We start from the raw sequence: 19027 nt of genomic DNA on the forward strand, positions 1-19027 counted from the left end.
TGCCGGCGCGGGGCGGGACGGAGGGGCGGACGTGGCGCGGATTGGCCGGCGCGGCGCAGGAGGAAGTGGCGGCGCGGGAGGTAGGTCGGGCGGCCCGCCCCGCGCGCGCCGGCACGGCCGGGACTGAGGGGAGCGTGGGCGGGGCGGAGGGGCTGTGTCCCGCTGTGGGGATAACGGGATAACCGGATAACCGGGATCCGCCCTGCTCTGACCCCGCCCCGGCACTGAGGGGAGCGGCGGGGGGCTCGTGTCCCGCTGTGAGGGCAGCCGGGATAACCGGGGTTCACCCCTTCAGTGACGGCTCAGTGGGACCAGGTAACCCGCCTAGTGGATGCAGGGAAGGCTGTAGATGTTGTTTACTTGGATTTCAGCAAGGCCTTTGACACTGTCTCCCACAGCACACTCCTAGACAAACTCGCAGGCCGTGGCTTGGACAGGAATACTCTTTGCTGGGTTCAGAACTGGCTGGATGGCCGGGCCCAGAGAGTGCTGGTGAATGGTGCTGCATCCAGCTGGCGACCAGTCACCAGTGGTGTCCCTCAGGGGTCTGTGCTGGGGCCAGTTCTGTTTAATATTTTTATTGATGACATGGATGAGGGTTTAGAGTCTTTTATCAGCAAATTTGCAGATGACACTAAACTGGGAACGTGTGTTGATCTGTTAGAGGGACATAGGGATTTGCAGAGGGACTTGGAATGGTTGGATGGGTGGGCAGAATCAAATGGGATGAATTTCAATAAGTCCAAGTGCCGAGTCCTGCACTTTGGCCACAATAACCCCCTGCACCGATATAAGCTGGGGACGGTGTGGCTGGACAGTGCCCAGGTGGAAAGGGACCTGGGGGTGCTGGTTGACAGTCGGCTGAACACGAGCCAGCAGTGTGCCCAGGTGGCCAAGAGGGCCAATGGCATCCTGGCCAGTGTCAGGAACGGTGTGGCCAGCAGGAGCAGGGAGGTCATTCTTCCCCTGTACTCAGCACTGGTGAGGCCTCACCTGGAGTACTGCATCCAGTTCTGGGCCCCTCACCTTAGCAGGGATGTTGAGATGCTTGAGAGTGTCCAAAGGAGAGCAACGAGGCTGGTGAGGGGCTTGGAGCACAAGCCGTATGAGGAACGACTGAGGGAGCTGGGGTTGTTCAGCCTGGAGAAAAGGAGACTCAGGGGTGACCTCATCACTCTCTTCAACTTCCTAAAGGGTGGCTGTGGTGAGCTGGGGGACGGTTTCTTTCTCCGGGCAACAACAGACAGAACAAGAGGACACAGTCTCAAGCTGCGCCAAGGGAGATGCAAGCTAGAATTAAGGAGGAAGTATTTTACAGAAAGAGTGGTCAAATACTGGAATCATCTACCCAGGGAGGTGGTGGAGTCATCATCCCTCAAAGAGTTTAAAAAAAGACTGGATGCGGCACTTGGTGCCATGATCTAGTTGAAGTGTTAGAACATGGGTTGGACTTGATGATCTTACAGGTCTCTTCCAGCCTAGAATTTCTGTGATTCTGGGATTCTGTGACTGAGGGGAGTGAGGGAAACCCCCCGGTCGTGTCCCAGTGCGGGGACAGCCAGGATCACCGGGATAACAGGGATCAGCCCTTCAGTGACCCCCACTGGGACCGAGGGGAGCCCCGACCGTGTCCCGGTGTGGGGACAGCCGGCATGACCGGGATAGCCGGGATCACCGGGATCAATCCTTGGCTGGCCCCGCACCAGCAGTGAGGGGACCTGAGGGGAACTCGTTCCTGGCCCGGTTTGAGGACAATCGGGACAACCAGGATGACCAGGATCAGCCCTTCATTGACCCTGCACCGGGCCGTGGGGGCTGCGTGTCTTACTGAGACAAAAAAAAAAAAAAGGCAAAAAACAAAAAAACAACCAAAAAAAAAATAGAAAAAAGAAAAAAAACCCCAAAAAACAAGAAAAGCCCCCACAAACAAACAAAAACATACAAAATACAAAACCCCCCACAACAATTGGTTCTTTTGGTGTGTTTTTTAGGTGTTTTTTTTTTTGGTTCATTGTTATTCGGCTCCCAGCACTGTTGCCTCACCCTTGCGTCCCTGAAGTGCGAGCCACCGGCTACCGAAGCCTTAGTAACATAAAAAACGCCTCAATAACATCATGAATGCCTTAATGAGGCTATTTCTTAATTAGGGCCCTCTTATTTCTGTAGTTATATAGGGAGAACCCAGGCTGTCATCCCCTGGTCTATTGTATTTTGGATTTTGTGCTACGTTGTTTCTCTTGGAGCTTGTCATCATCTTTTCTGTAGCTGCACCTGCCCCAGAATTTCCAACTTTTTTTTTTTACTCCAACACTCCAACAGATTTTTTTTTTGTTTAGTTATTTTGTTTTGTTTATGTGTTTTTTACAGAGTAATCTTTGATGCTGTGAGAGCTCAGTAAAATGAAGAAGTCGTCACTGTAGAAGAACTTCACAGTGATGACTTTTGGTGTTTAGGTGCCTGTTACTGTAATAACAAACACCTGAACCTGTTTCTCCTTATAAATGTGGTTTTAAAAGCATCACCCCTTCACGAGGTGGTGGCTTGGTTTTTGGGATCTGTGTCATTTTCTGTGTTTCAGCACCAAATTCGTGCCCTCTGCTGAGTGCGGGACAGTTTCTGCTTTTTTTTCTTTGGTGAGGGTAAACAGATTTTTTTTTTTTCTTTTTCTTTGGTGAGGGTAAACAGATTTTTTTTTTCTTTCTCTAAAATGACATTTTGAGGTAACATTTGACATGCCTTGTGCAGCTGCTGTGGGAGGCTGAGGATTGATGTACGTGTATGAAATGCATTTATCCCATGGAATTGAGGCCGTGATTTACTGAAGGAGTTTGGGCTGAATGAGACCTACACAGCCCACTTAAAATGCTGTTTATGTCTTCTACAGAGCAGCTTCCTTAGCAGTAGTAGATTTGGTGACTGTCAATTGACAGATCTCTGTGAAACCGTGGTTTCAGATTCATAATCACCAAAATTTACCAGAATTTGCTGGGATGTCACCAGCACGATCAGGTGTAGGGTTTGAGGTGGGTTCTCTTGTGTGACTGTTTTCTATCCTGTGCACTCCAGGCACTGTGTAGATTCTGGATTTGCTCTGATTCTTCTCTAGATTGTTTAGTGCTATAAAGGTTCTTTCCATTGCAGATTTATCCATCTGTCTAACAGGTAGTGTGCTCATTTTCTCACATTCATACATCTTATTCCTGTCACTGAATTAAATTCATTGGATTGGTTTCTTTCCATCACGTGTCCAAGTTCTGGATTAAAAAAAAAAAAAAAACAACAACATTACATTCATAAAGACAATTCTAAAAATAGCCTTTATTACCTAGGATAGCTTCACTTTGAAGTGTTTGAATGATGTTACATTGAAGTATGTTTGCAAAGAGAAGTAAATAGTATAATCACTGACTGGTTCAGCCTCTGATGGTCAACATGATTGAAGACTTTAAAGGCAGGAATACTTTTGAACTTTTCTTTTTTGGAATGCCAGAGATAGAAAGCGAAAACTGGGTTCTTTTGCCTGCTTGGACTCATTTCTGGATGCTCAATATGAATTACAAACTCAAATTGAAAATACTCTGTAAGGTCCAGGCAGACTCTAGCTGTCAGTCCTTGTTCACACCATAGCCAAGCCTGGTTTCAGGTGGTCATCTACCTTGCTCTAGTGTAGTTTTGTTTGCAAACATGCCATTTTATGATTTTCCTACTTTGACAGTTTCTGGCAGGCTCCCACCTGAAACCCATTGGAGATCTTTGCAAAAAATGCTCTTTGTTTACCCTAAACGTTTAATTTCCCAGTGATGTTTCCAGCAGTCTCAGCTATTCAAAAGGGAATTTTTACTGATCATGTGCTGTATTGAAATGATTTCAGGTGAACAATTTGCTGTGGTGGGAAAAATGCCATTTATAGACTTTGTGGGACCCTTGGTGGCATAACTGAAAATATTGGTGCACCTGGCCTGGAAGTGTTTTCTGGGATACTGTGTGATAGGCATGGGATATGGACTGGAATATCAGCTTTCAGATGGTGGTGTTCCAGTTTCCCTTGTACTATCTTCCTCCTCCCAATTAATATCTTGTCATGGAGCTGGGCCAGACTGGGTGGTGTTGTCTGCAGGAATGGGCTGGGTGAAAATCAAAAACTAAATCACAAGTTTAAACAGCTACATTGAGCTACATAGCAATATTCAGATATTTAAATAAAAGCTTAGGATGAAGACTGGATTTTCTGTTGTTGTTGTTAGGTCTCTTAAGAGCAGTTTTATGGTCGTGGCTGTGTTTCCTGGTGTTGAGAAATATTTTAGTGGTGAAAGGTTTTCATACTGCTCTGTGGAGCAGAGCACACCAAGGAATTTGTGTCTACAGTGAAAGGTAAAAAAGGTTTAACCTCTAGGCTGTTCCCACATGCAGGAAGAATTACCACAAAACAATGACAGTTGCATGTGGAAGCCTGGCTTTTATCTTCTGTGTGTTTTACCTTTTATCAGGAGGAGGATTGGAGGGAATGGTTTTAAAGATATCACAGGCAGGTGACTGGCACGTACATCCACATAAATAAGTTTTTCTGCTTAACGCATCCATGTGCGTGTATGAGGTGGAAAAAACATTTGAAAATAAGCTATAAATGCAGTCATTTGGGGTTTTTTTGAGAAATGCTGGTTTGAGTGACTGGCAAAAAGCTGACACTGCTTTTCTTTTCTTTGGCTTCTGTGTGGTGCCCACATCTGTTATTCCCAGGATCTTCAAACACGGGCATGAATACTTACAAACTTATTTGCATTTTTGCTACTGCTACAAATTTTTTTTTGCTACTGCTACAGATTTGCTGTGCTCTGGGTCTGGAGCGAAGAGGCGGTGGAACACGAGGGGTTTGCATTTTGCAGGCAAGCCTGCTGTGGGTAGGCGGTGTTCTCTGTGCTGACAGTGGCAATTGGAGCGTGGTGTTTTGTTTGCTAACATCATTTTGAAAGGAAAAAAAAACCCGGAAAACAAACCCAACCACAAGCAAAAGACAATCCCCCATCTACATGTAGGTTTGGCTTCTCTTTCTCTTCATTTCTGTGCCTCTGCCTGTCACCTAGCAGAAGTGCACGTGATATTCACTGTGGTAGGATGGGTCTCAATAGCTGTGAAAGGCTTGGAATTTGCAGCTGTTCTGAGCAGGAATGAACCTCCTTCTTCATGTCAGGGGTGCTTTGGCCTGTTATTTCAACCATACATTTAACTCAAAGTTATGCACAGGGTGATGCGTGGTGGGGAGTGTTCCTACTGCCCTGGGAATTCCTGCACCTTAAAATTTCTGCTTTTTGTGGCAGATTTCATGTGTATACAACTGATGGGCTGATGCAAAGGGTACGCCATCACTTAGAAAGATAATCCACATTACAAAAGCACCCAAGGTGAGGTGGCCTTGATGCAGAAATAGTGATGCTGTGCCTGACATGGGTGGCCTCAGTGCCCCTCTGACAGAGACAGTCCCTGCTGCTGGTGTAGAGCAACACTGGATGTCTTGCAGTGCTCTGTTTTGACCAAAACCCACCCATTTCTGTACAGATGAGATAATGTAGGTGGTTTTCTATGCTGCACGTTGGCTTCATTAAAGCAGTATAGCAAATATTTGTGCTATGTGCTGTGGGTGTGCCATGGGCCTTGCAGGGTCACTTGCTGTTTTGTCTCAGTGCCTGTTTCTGATGTGCTCGTTATCTTGCAGTGCTGCCACTTGAGGATGAGAAATTTTAATCCCTAACTCTTGTCACCTAGGGCTTAGCAGGAGGTGGAGAATGTTTTTCAGGGGTTGTGTTAGAGCTCAGGAGCCCCAGATGAAAAAGCAGCACACGTCCTTGAGTGAGTGGAACCACCCATAGCTGAGGGTCAGATTTTCAAGGACTCAAAACCATTATCTGATTCTTCAAGGTTAGTGGGATGCAGCTGTGATTTCTTCACTGTTACGTTTGGCAGAAATGTAACACAGTGCTTGCTGATGTGGGGAATGCATAAAATCGTGCATAAATTCTGAACCAACATCACTAAATTACCAAGATTCCACTTTAGACAGCTGTTGTCAAATAGCATTAAATGGTTCTTAAAATCACTTCTTTTTCCACCAAAATGAATAATTTCTCTAGTTGTATCCCTGACTTGAGCTGTGGCCCTTTCCTGGGTCAGAAAACAACGGCCTTCATCTCCTGCTCTTTGTCATCAATGTCTTGTGGATCTCAGTCTTCCCCACGTCCCTTCCCTCTGTTTATGAGATGGAAAAAAGGGAAAGGTGGCAGAAACCTCCTGTGAATTTGAATATTATTCATAGAACATAGTATCAGATAGTGCAAATGGTAAGGACTGCTTTCCAAGATATGTCAAGGTACAAAACAGTCACTGAATTATGTATGGTGTCATGTTGACACAAGCTAAGGTGAAATTTAGGAGATAATTACTAAACAAATTGCTGCTGTTTGCTAATCTAACACAGTCAAATCTGATCAACGCAAAAGAACATGTCTTATAGTAAAAGTTCCAATGGGGAAAAAAAAAATCATGCTCAAGTGTGTGTCTTGAGCAAAGGCCTCCGGTGCTATTGCTTTCTAAGGTGTACTGGTGATTGCATAAAACATTTTTTTATTAAATTGTCCAAATTTACAGAGCTTGGAAAAGCCTTGGAATATTTCTGCATCTGCTCTGCAGACTGTTAGGTGGCTTTTCTGGGCAGGGATGTCCTGCGGCAGAGCAGACAGCTAGAGTACAGATTGTAAATAAACAGAAAAAAAAGGAGACTGATCAGATGTGACTTTTAGGAGTGCAGAGACTGAGAACTTTTGTGCCCTTGATCTAGACATCAGCCAAATTGCTTGCTATCTTGGGACAGAAAAATTAATGGAACTAGAGGAAGAGTGAGGCTGTATATCCTATCACAGGCTCCACTTGTTTGTTTTTTGTGCGTTTGTTTTTTTGATTTTTTTTTTTTTTTAATAAATGATTCAAATAATTATGAAAGGGATTGTTTGTTAACAGGTCTACAAAGGGGTTTTAGAGGCCACCCTGTTCAGTACAGAAGCTGGACAGCATAGAGGGAGCCTGGGGCTTTCCAAACGCTGTCAGCTGTGTCAGGCTTGGGGTGAAACCTCACAAAATCCCGGGGAGAGATTTGTGCTGGCTGAGCCAAGCAGGGGAGCACCAGACTCTGGTGTGGAGGCTTGTATTAAATTACTCCAGCTGAGAAAATTAACCTTAATTTTCACAGTCCAGCACACAGCAGGCACGGACTGGGAGATGGGGCAGAAATGGTAATTTCTCTGAAAGCTGACGTGGAGGATAATTGTTTTAGGAAGCAAGAGGCAGGGAACTAACATCTTGTGTGTCTTGGAAATACAGTACTTGAGTAATGTTTTATGATCTCCTGAAGGCAGTATTAGAGGGAAGGGGTTTTTCTCCCTGTGCCTTGGTCAGACAAGTCTATAGATGAAAAATGTGCCTTATATGTTATAAATTTTTTACTCTTGTCTGTTGCAGGGATTTGTTTTATTTGCCCTGACTGTCCTCAAACGAGATGTTTTTTTTCCTTTTCTTTAAGTAAAGAGGTAGAGGAGGAATTTTTTAGTATGTAGTCTTAATTTGAGGTTATTGTTTTGAGGGTGCAAAATAAAAATACTCAAAATCCAATAAAATAATACTGCAAAATCAAAATACTTTTGAGGGTGCAAAATAAATAAGGGCATTTGTAGTGCTGAAAGAGAGGAAGATGCAGAGGCGGGTTCTTTATCTAAAACTGCACTGGAACAGTTTGTTGGAGCTGTGGAGAGGAGACTCCTGTGTTCAAAGGCTGTTTTTTTAATAATCATGTATCTGCATTATTTCAGGGCCATTGTGATTGCTCACTGTTGTGTCTCAGGTACTGAGGTGCAGCTGCAGTTAGGAGCCAGAAACACAAAGGTGAAGTGCCCCCCTACATAAACTGAGACGTGTTTTTAAATATTTATCCCTTCTCTGCTGTTTCTGTGCCCCACTCCCCGTGTTTTATGTCGTCATTAACTTACCTGGGAAAGCAACAATTTACCCTGAGACCTCTGTGGTGTTTCACATCTCTGCTTTGTTGCAATCTGAGTGTTAGGATCTCCGGCTTGCGTCTGCCTGGTTCAGTGCCAAAGCAGTTCTGTGCTGTATTTTCCTAATGAGTTCTTAATTGCCCTCTCAGCTCAAGTTCCAGTGGCATTTTTGCACTGGTCTGCCCCTGCTGTGCCCTCATCTCGGCCTGCAGGTTTCCTTTCACGCCTGTGCAAGCATTCTTTAGGAGTTGTAAGGGAACACTAATAGTGAAAAGCTGCTTTCCTAGAGCAGACCCCCTGCCTGGCATCAAGTGTCTTGGGTAAGGGTTAAATTTTCCAGTAGGGTTTTGTTCTGGTTTTTATTTTTTTTTCCAGTCCATAGTAAGAACCAAAACAAAACAAAAAAACAAAACAAAAAAAAAAGCCCCCAAAAAACCCAGAAAACCCCACATGAAAAGAGTCAAGTAAATTGCTTAGAAAAGCAGTGAGCTGATGAGTCTTGAGAGGCTTTTTTTTTTTTTTTTTTTTTTTTTAATGTACAAAACTTGTGATGCTGAACATAAAAGTGACTCCTGTGAAGGTCTTTGTGCCCTTTTCCCTTTCCAAATGTGGTTTGTAGCACAAACCAGTAGATTTGTAAGTGCTGGCTGAGGGTGTAGAGTGAGTGGCTTCAGAATTTTGGGTGGAACTGTGTCCTCATTTATTTTATCTATTTTTTTTTCTTTTCTTTTTTTTTTTTTTAAACAAATCTACTTGTTTGCTCAGAGATTGGTGAGGTTGTGGGATTTGTCCCCTCCTTGTTAAAATCTTGTCACATGCCATGATAGGAACTGGTGCTTCTGCCCTGCTTTGATTTGTCAGATGTGGATTATCACAAAGCCTGAGCTAAACCCAAGCTGAACCTGTGCCCATGTGTGGAAACAGCTGAAATTGGTGCTCAATATTGGTCTTTTTGCCTTATCTTCAAGCTCAGCCTAATCCATCAGCAGAGTAATTAATGTTGAATGCCAAGTAATAAACATAGCTGGATAAAGAGCTGCAAAATTGAAATTTGGCTGCATTGAAAGTGAATGTCTCAGTTCCTTGGGAATTGTTCTTGTTTTATGAATTATTTTTACGTGAGGGTCAGGTGAAGCAAAATTAATTACAATTCTTAAATTAATAAATTCAAGCCATATGAGCTCTTTGTTTTCAGGGATTTTAGTGTTGCATTTTCTAATAGATAAACAGCAGATGGAAAGAAAAAACATAATAAAACTTGGGTTAAGTGAAGACTGGGTAATGCAGGAATTTTCTTCAAAGAAAATGCCTGAGGAAACTGTTTAGTAAGATAAAGCAATTTGGAGCCTAGGCCTATTTTTTATTATTAATTTGACAGGGACGGGAAATTAAAATAATCCATCTCTTTGAAAAGTCTTGGGTGTAGAGGTGGGAGGAGAGCAAGATATGTAAGCTTTCATATTTATACCTGCCCTTGTCCCACTGAAGTGGCAACATTTGGTGAAACTTGTTTTTCCAGGTTACTGGGCTCAATTTTTCAAAACTCCTCAGAAAATCCTACACACAGAATTACATCCATCCGTATCTACCTGACACTGATTTCTTTGTTTCACTTGTCTTTGTGTCAGACTGGGCGCTCTTGCCGGTGGATCTCTTGTGGATTTGACAGTACTAAATTTATTTAACTTTAAAAAGAAGAAATAAGGGGAAAAGGAGCAAAAAAAGCCAACAAACTCAGTGGAATCCGTTGCTCAGTGATGTCAAGTCAGACATTTAGAGAAACACATCAGACTGAGTGGAATTGTATAGGTCTGTGTGGGGACTGAAAAATAGAAAACAAAGGAAATCTGTGCGACAGATTTGTATTGAATATCCTGATAATATTTAATCCTAAAGAAGGCAGTGTTTTGGAAAACAGATGATACCTCAGCCAGACTACGTTGTTATCCAAATATACATCAAAAACACATATGTATTGGGGTATTTTTGGATGGACGAAGGGTAATTAAAACATGCTGCTTTTTTTTTTTTTGTTTGTTTGTCCTCCCCCCAAAAATGTCCTCAACTTTACTGTCCTCAAAGGGATGATACTAAGGTACTGAAAACTGCAGAGATGCTTTTAAAAATATGACTAAGAGACTTGGAATTCCCAAATCTTTGTTCTCACTGACTGCATACATTGGGCTCAAAGGTTGTGGCTGGCACAACTTCCATTTTCTGTTTTATATCTGCACAACATACAGCAATTTTAGTGCTGTCTTTTCAGAGAAATTACGTGGAAAATGATATATATTTGGAATGTGTGTCTTTTTTTTTTTTTTTCTTTTTTTTTTTTTTTCATTTTTTTGAGGAGGAAGTGAATTATTTTTCTTAATAAGTACCCTGTGGTTTTCAAGTGAAGGCACTGTGCCACCACTGGCTTTGGTAGGACCTTGTAAAGCCAGGGTGTTCTGCTGCCAAGTTGGAATTATAAAGTATTTGTTGGGACTTGTATCTTCCAGGAGCAGCAGAGAAAGGGAGTCTGGGTCTCTGAGACACGCCTTGCTGACTTTTCATCCCCGATCTATCCTCTGCAGGCTGGGCTGGTTGTTGCCTTTGATCTTTGCTGCCTTCCATATGCACTTTTTGGTAAAACTTCACTACTAAAACTCACTTTTTCAACAGGAAACATGACAGTTGCATGACTTATTTTTATTTTTATTTTGTTCTTTTGCAGGTTTGTAACATTCAGTTGGTGTAAGCTGGCTTATCCATGCATCTTGGAAATTGAGGATTTGCTGTTAGTTTTGGGAAGAATTGTTACAAAAAGGGTGAGAAAAAAAGGGTCTGCCCCTTTTATAAATCTGTCTGCATACTTGCTAGTATATACTAGTATAATTGCCCACTTTGGTGTTTATTTTAATACACTGAAGGCCTTTTTTTTAACCTTATTAGAGCTTAATGTAGATGGTTGTAAGTGAGCTTGGCAAGGCTGGATGCCTGCAGTGGGTAGTGGGTTAGGCCTGAGACTTCAAGGGGATGAAAGACACCAGGGTGGGCTTTGCCTCCAGGCTACAATTAAGATCAAGGCTTGTTAGTAAGATTCCTACTATAAAGGTTGTTGACTGTCTGCTTCCTTCTGTTTCTCCTCATTTTTCAGCTGGTGACTGTAGTAAATAAGCCTGACAAGGGTTGTTCCTTATCGTGGATTCCACATCTCCTGTGGCAAATCTTCCATATACTATTGTCCCCATGGAGCCTGACAAGCTCAGAACTAATTTGTTTTTGGTTTTTTGGTTTGGGGTTTCTGTTGTTTCGGGGGGACACACACAGTTGCACAAAAAGCATGTGCATGTTTCCAATCGTGCTGCGGCTGCCATGAAGCAGTGAGAAGGCAGCAGTGCAAATGGGAGCCATGTGAGCCTCCTCTCTGCGCTTGGGCCCATGATCTCCTCATCAAATGTTGCCATGGAGCACTGAATTTCTTAAATGGCCCACTTACCCCTCTGCCCAGAGTTAGAAAATCATTCAGTCTCTTCCTCATATCCAAGTGCTAGTTTTTTTTTCATTTCTTTTATCTCTAATACGAAATTGCATTATTGGCGAAATTGTGTGCTTTTAGGACAGAGTAAAGTTAAACAAAAGAGCAAGTAAATATTACTCAGGGTGCATGTAATACAAAAATGTCTTAGCCCCCTAAATTGCATTAGGGAACAAAGCTCTTTCTAATTTTTTTTTCTTCTTTGGCTTCCAGATTTATCTGTAAGTTCCACATGAAGGTTATTATTGAACCATGCTTCATTGTCAAACAAGTATTGTGGCCAGAAGAGTGGGAGGATTATTGTGAGATGGGACAGGAAAGATTCTGTGTTGTCTTCATGTTTGTTGGCCCAGTCATGTTCCTCCAAAAAGAAATGAGAAAAGAGGAACTCCCTATTGGATCAGTAGTAGTTCTAAGATTAATGGACTGAGAGTTGAGGTTTTTGTCAGGTATTTTAATGTTTTTACTCCTGAAGTATAGGAGTTAATGGAATTTTAAATTAACACGAGAGAATATCAATTTGTATGAAATATATCACTGGAAATATGCATAAATATAGGCATTATCTTATTTCCTTCTGTTAGAAAATGTGGTAATAGCTAGTTTTAATCTTTAAAAGCAATCTTGAGCTTTTCTTGACTGGTTTAAATCTCCAATTATCTACTTATGAGAACATGTAGCATCTCCTGAACAGTACCTCTTCCTTGATTGTGAATTTACTATTAACTTTCTTCTGATTATTAGGTTATGATCTGTAGTTTGGGCAGTGTCAGAAGGAAGCAAACGGCAGACTATAATAGCAATGTGTGGTCTTCTATTCTGAACTCCCTGTGGATAGCTCCCATTTTTCCTCAGCAAGAAAGCACTTAGGTTAATTGCTTCATTTCAAAGACATAGTGGCTCTTTCTGGTCTGTAAGTAGCCTTCCAAGCATAGCTGCTGAGGTTTGGAGCACCTGCAGTCCGACCAATTTGGGGGAAAAAAAATAAAAGCCATTAGTCTGCATGGGGAAAAAAAGAAAAAAATGAAGTGGTGAAGTTCAGAATATTATCAATGATGCTGTGTTGGGGCAGCCTGAAAGATTTGGCTTTTGGTGTATGCCTGGTGCTATCCAAAACAACATATAAAATTCTTTGTGGGCCCATTTTAAGAGTGTCTTGTTCATTCAGAAGGGCCTGTGTGCGCTGTTTGTTCCGAGGGCAGAGGCACCAGCCAGCAGCCGATTCCTCCTCAGAGGGAAACATTGCCTAATGGCGCTCCCGGGAGCCAAAGAGCACGGGGACAAAGTGCTAAAGATAAACAGCTCAATCCCCGACTGTTCAAAGGCCTCAATGAAGCCTCTGATTTACACATTCGGGGTGGGACCCTGCTGTCCCCACCTGCAGGCTGGCCCCGGGGCCCTGGCGTGGAGAGGGATGGAACACTGCCTTTCTGTGGCCCCAAGCCCTAAGCTTGCCTGCGGCTTTGCTTTGTCACGACGATGGCAGGGAGAGAGAGCCGGCTGCTCTCATTTTGCGGAGGCGGTGAATGGGAAGAGCCCACAGGGGCTGGGTGCTGAATGGCACTTGAGGGTGCTCCTGTGGTCTGATGGACTCTGAGGGGCTTTTTAGGCTGCCATAGTGAGAGGCTGCTTCCAGTAGTTTGGGTAGCAATAAAAATACAGTCTACTTTTGTGCAATGGTTGTATTTTACTTTGTTTTAACAAGCTTCACCAACAGCTGGACTGCTGAATAGTGACACTTCAAAAATTCAGGGGGCTGTTTTAACCTTTCTGAGCAGAAACACAGTTCCTACCTTTATACCCCAAAGATGTGAAAGAGAAAATAAGGTTTCACCTCTTTTATAGTTTTGTCTTTCTTTCATAATGAAATTTTTGTCTGGCAGAAGTATTGTGAAAGGTACATAAGCTTGACACACTGGAAGCTGGTGGAGTGATGAATTTAGTGAGTAGGTGGGTGCACTGAGACAGGTTAGTTTGAGGAGATTGTTTTATTTCATCTCTTGAAATACAGAGCAATGCACCTTTTTGGGAAATACAGTGCTGTACATCTTTATTAAGATTTGCCTTTAGAATGAATGAAGTGCATGCAGTCACCTTATAGTGAATGAATAAGGAATACGCCCTCGTTTATTGTCTGTATTTTCAATTTCTTTAGTGGTAACTGGTAGTTGTTAAATAAGTAGGGAACTCCTTTGGTCTATTTTGCTGTGTTTAGGCTTGAACTGTGTGGGGTTTATCCATTTACTGAACATTGCAGTCAAGCCTCTGTTCTCAGGACATGAAAGGGATGAGGGGAAAAGGGATTTGGATTTTTAGTTAGTTGTTGTTGCAGTTGTTTTGCTTTCAAAAAAGCAGTAAGGTACAACATTGCTGTTTGCAGTGATGTTTTTTTGTGCTGTGTAGGTCAGACTAATTTTCATGGAGGTGGTTTTCCCCTCCTCTTGAAGAGAAGCATATAATAGGCATTGTACACAGCCAGGAGTCCTTGAGCTTTTGCTGATGGGTTGGAGGAGTTGAGTGCTTTGGAGATGGAGTCTGGCTGAGCTCTTCCAGAGGCACATCCTAAACGTGGACTAATAAGTAATACACTCCTTTGAAAAGGACAGCGAGCACTGTGGAGGAGATGAAAGCTGGGAGAAAAAGCGTCTTCATTTTATGCTTCCTTTGAAAATGCTGTTTCTCAGAGCCGCACAATAAAATGTGGAAAAGCAGGAAAACTGTATTTTCCATTTGTTGTGAAGTTCAGGGTATTATTCTTGGTTGTGTCTCCTCGTTCTGTTGAGGTTGTGTTTTACCACAGGGGTACCAATAGTGCTGTCTAAACAGAACTTTCATTTTTAGCTGTGCTACATCACTGTAATGAAATACTGATGTGTGCATGGGAAACTAGCATCACTGTATCAAATGAATTTAGTCTCAGGCCTCAGAGACCTTGTTAGTGCATCTTTAAATGCATAAACAGGCTTCTTTCCTCTGCTACTCTTGACCTTGCTTTTTCTGACTCACACTTCATTCGCTTCATCGTTACATAAATAAAAACTGTAATTCTCTTGCTTTGTTTTTTGTTATAAAAAGTCTGGGTTGATAAGAAAGCCTCTAGTGCATGTATTTCTCACTGAATGCTGCTCTACTTTGTGATAAAAATCACATAAAATAAGCAAAACGTTCCTGGTGAACTATACATATATGTATCAGTACCCTATGTGCTGTCTGTTTGGGTTGTCTGGTACTGCTTAACAGTCTTTAACTGAAATATTTTTAAAAACATTGTCTTTCAGAGGAGGAATTCTTTGAAAATATTTCATGAGAGACTGTTTTATCATAATTAACAAGCAGCAAAAGGGAATCTGGCAGGCAGAGGAGAGTGCATGTATGTGTGCTTGAGCATGCATTGCTTGTGTTTCCTGCTCTGTGCTCATTACTGACCCATGGCCAGGCAGTTAGTGCCCCACAAATATTTAAAATGCCTTAATTTCTGGAGTCACTAATTGCAAAGGCGTTGTTCTAGCTGTCCACACCCAAATATTAAATTTTTTTGTTCTTACTTACAGGTGCACAGACACACTGTAGATTTTCATAAATGGCCAGCTGGTTAGTGATGGAACTAGAAAACTTTTTTTTTTTTTTAAACTGAGATTAATTTTTCTATGTATGTTTTGGTAACATTTTCATTTCTGTTGCATTTTCAGGGAATAGAAAGGTGGAGTATGACATCTGTAATAGTAAACGCCATTGTGGTTTAGAGATGTAAATATTAAAGCTTTATGCTTGAAAACCAACACTTAAATTCATATATTTTGCTGCTTTTGAATAGGCATTTTGAAATGTTACGGAGTGCAGAGTTGAGCAAGGGTTAGGAACAGTTCAGTCAACTGCAGTTAAAGCTGCTTCTCCTAACCTTAAAATGCCAAATTTTTGGGGAAGCCAAGGTAGTTAAATCTGTTCCTAGATTTATTTCTCCATGTCCAGGAGCAAAGAAAAAGCTTTCTTTTACTCCTGCTTGGAGAGCAGAGTCCCTTCAGGGCCTGAACTGATCCTGGTCAAGATTATTTACTGCTGCACTTGAGATGGAAACCTCCACAGAGCATTTAATCCCTGTCCAAGCACCATTGTACCATTGTACTCAGTGCATGTAGTTTAAATTTAAATGCCTCATCTGGGTTTTTCTTCCTTTTACGTGCTATTTTTAGTCTGTGAGTGACCATGTGGCCTTTTCTCAGTCACTTCACTTAGGTTATGTATAAATACATGAGATTCTTGAGAAGATCTTAAGGCAAACACAAGTTGCCAAGTTGCTTTCCCATAGAGCAAAAATATTCCCTGTAACATCATGTATTTTGTTCTCTGCAGAATCCAGTGCTTAAGATACTTACGTTGAGTTGCTGGCATTTGCTGTACCCTCTGCTTTGCTGTGAAGCTTAGTAGCAGCTTTCACGTGGCAGTCTTCCAGATGAATATTGATTATTTTGAATTATGTTAAATATTCTGTACTTTGGGTGATAGCAAGCATTGCGTTAAAAACGTGGGGAAGAGCTTGTGTGTAGTAATTTCCTGTCCCCCAGCTTCCTGACAGCTTCTTAATTTGAGACCATTCAAATATTTTTAATTGTTGACACTGAAACCTTACGTATTATAATCCAGTTTCCTGTTTGCAAGTATCACCAGTTCTCTGACAAAGTGAATTTGGGGAGGAAAGTAGAATAAAATTACAAGCATGCTTGTATTTGTATATTCCCCACACACACAAGCCCCAAGCTAGTTATGCAAAGCTGTTAATCACCCCACTGGTTATAACAAGATTATCTTGCTTTTTAAACAGGTGTTGGGAAGATGGAGAAGGCTTTGAACAGAATTCATCCAGTTTCTGATCCAGAAGCAACCTATTTTGTACAGGTGTCATGGGAAAAGGATTTAGGCACTGGCTTTGGTTTACTTCTCAGTGACTGTCAGTGTGCCTGGACTGGGACAGGTAATGGAAAGAAAAATGCATTAATTTAAATTATTGCTGCTCTTAATTGCTCCTTTTCAAACACTTTGTAAGCTGTCTCCTACAGCTTGTGTGGAAATTCCAGGGGCGTTTTGTCCCCAGTGATGGAGGAGGTGGGGTTCATGATCTTCTGGGATGCGGCCAGAGAGCTTTGAAATCTGGAGAGATTGTGTGTCAAAGCTAAAACTAATCCATTCAGCACATGGATATGCAATGTTTTGTTCTTTCTCAAGAATGTATAATTTCTTGGAGTGATGCTGAAGTAACACTTTTGTGTGTTCTCCAGATTCTCAACAAATGTGTACACAAGTTCCATTTTCAAATTGGAGTCCATAAAGCCTTTAATTGCAGATGTTTTTTAAATGTTTTCATGCAATTCAAATAGACAAAGGTAGCTGTATTTTGTGGTGAAGTGAATTTTTGGGAAGGAAAAGGGACAATAAATTATCAGTAGGAAAAACTCAGCCAGTGGGATTTTTGTCCCCCCTCTGAAACCTCCATAAGAGGATGGGTCTTTGCATATGTGCCTGATTCTCTCATTCATGCCCAGTTAGATTTGTGTGTTCCTTGAGAAGTGTCAAATACTTGATCAAAATCCCTTCTCTCAGTAGCAAAAATATTTCAGAGGGAGAAGAGATTGATGTATTTTAAGCAAATAGTAGGCAAAGCTATTTTCTGGACTCCTTGTCTGAATGATAAGAAGTATCTATGTAGCTCCTTTCCTCCTGCCTTCTCCTTACCCAGTGGGTGTTGTTCTTCCTCAGTTCCTGCACAAGCCAAGCTTTCATACAGGTCTGAGATTAGATAAATGTAAATTAAAATCAGCACATAAATTAAATCTGCTCTTCCATATTCCTGTTAGCATTTCAAATGCTCCATTGATCCTGCACGAAGCACATACATGTATTACAATACTGATTCCTGGAAATGAAAGATTTTTCTTTCTTGCCTTGACAGGAGTAAAGTCAAGTTATTTTGAAAACAAAAAAAAAAAAAAAAAGGTTGTTAACACTGACAAATATTGTTTTTTTCTGTTTGAAGGATCTTCTCATTCTTAGGTGACTTCAGAAATCCCCAGTTTAGAATTCACAAAAAGATGATTCTTATTTCTGCAAGTGAAGGCTTTACCACTGTAGCTGGTAGTGTATAGAAAAAATAGGTGGACACAGTTCTCATTTTGTTGAGTTCCTGCATCTGGTAGAATGGAGGATAATGATTTCTCAAAAGAGAGGGGCAGTGAAAGCAGGATGACCTCACTCCATTACCAAGGAAAGAAAGAAGCCCACAATAGTTCTGCTGTGAGCATTGGGTGCTCATCCAAAGGAGAGTTTTTTTCTCTTCTGGAAGAATCTGATCCCTTTCTAATAAATTATTGCTGAATTTCTATTTCTATTTTTACTGAATTTCTGATTTCTTACTGAATTTCTTCTATTCAGTCCCTTGAATGATTTCATTGTGTTTGAGGTTGTTGTGCATGAGGCTTTCCTACTGTACTGATCTGTGCTTTCGTTCAACAAAACATTTTGGTCACTTTCTAAAGTTATCACATCATTTTTGAGACTGCTTCCATTTTAAATTCAAAACCTGGAGGGAGGGAAAGCAATGGTCAGAATATTCCTGCTGTGGGAAATCCCTTTCAGGTTTCTCATGCTGTGGATTATTTTCCTTGGCAAGACCTACCAGGGAGAGAGTGAGAGCTGCTGATGGAGTTGTCTTTCATGGGTTTTGTATGTTTAATGTGATGATGAAATGTGTTAGGAGTCATGTTTAAGGAGAGAGGGAAAACAGTGAATGTTGGAGGGGAGGAGAAGCACACAAATACACAATGTAATCTAGTGTGTTACCTTGGTATTGGGTTAAAGAAATACATCTGTGAGGATTTATGCATATCATATTTCCCTCATGATTGATCAGTTCTACTGGTTTTAAATCAAAAAGGAACATGCAGCATATACAGGGAAAAAACCCCAAAACCCAACAAACCCACAGTGCTCTGTTGCAATATTTTAGTGTCTTTCTTTTTATTACTTTCTTACTGTTATTAGAAGTTTATCTTCTCAGTATTGAAATTACTGTTCCAGACAAGTGCTTCCTTTATAAATACTTCAGACTTTTCTTTTTCTACTCCTTTTTGTCTTTTTGCTGCAAGGGATTCCACATTTCACTCTGTACTGTTTTGGGTGATTTTAGGCAACTAGAATTGTGGATAAGTAGCAATAAGGAAATAATCAATTTTCAAATGGGGAAAAAAGGAGACAGAACTTCTGAAAACCCCAGTATTCCTGCTACATTTCCACAAGTGGAAACAACACACCAATGTGTGTTCAAGGGAAAAATAATCTTGTAATATTCCATGAAATCACAGAATTATAGAATGCCTTGGGTTGGAATGGAACTTTAAGGTCATCTAGTCAGTGTGTGTCTGTATATACATATATATATATGTAAATATTTTCTTAAATTATATATATCAATATATAT

General features: G+C 41.5%; 1 protein-coding gene across 6 annotated transcripts in view; it reads left to right on the top strand.

Moving 5' to 3' along the window:
- The first annotated feature begins 61 nt into the window (after positions 1-61).
- The window catches only part of XRCC4 (X-ray repair cross complementing 4), a 142911-nt gene continuing 123945 nt past the window's right edge, over positions 62-19027 (top strand). Inside the window, exons 1-4 of one of the 6 annotated variants that reach the window (XM_063180824.1) lie at positions 109-315; positions 7854-7926; positions 10756-10849; positions 16379-16528. In XM_063180824.1, coding sequence (XP_063036894.1) covers positions 16390-16528 — 139 coding nt within the window. In that variant the 5' untranslated portion in view covers positions 109-315; positions 7854-7926; positions 10756-10849; positions 16379-16389. Of the gene's footprint in view, positions 81-107; positions 316-7853; positions 7927-10755; positions 10850-16378; positions 16529-19027 lie in introns of those variants that run through there. The other 5 variants (XM_063180823.1, XM_063180822.1, XM_063180827.1 and 2 more) reach the window with 5 other exon arrangements.

Source organism: Melospiza melodia, chromosome Z (assembly GCF_035770615.1).
Source record: "Melospiza melodia melodia isolate bMelMel2 chromosome Z, bMelMel2.pri, whole genome shotgun sequence".
NCBI lineage: Eukaryota > Metazoa > Chordata > Aves > Passeriformes > Passerellidae > Melospiza > Melospiza melodia.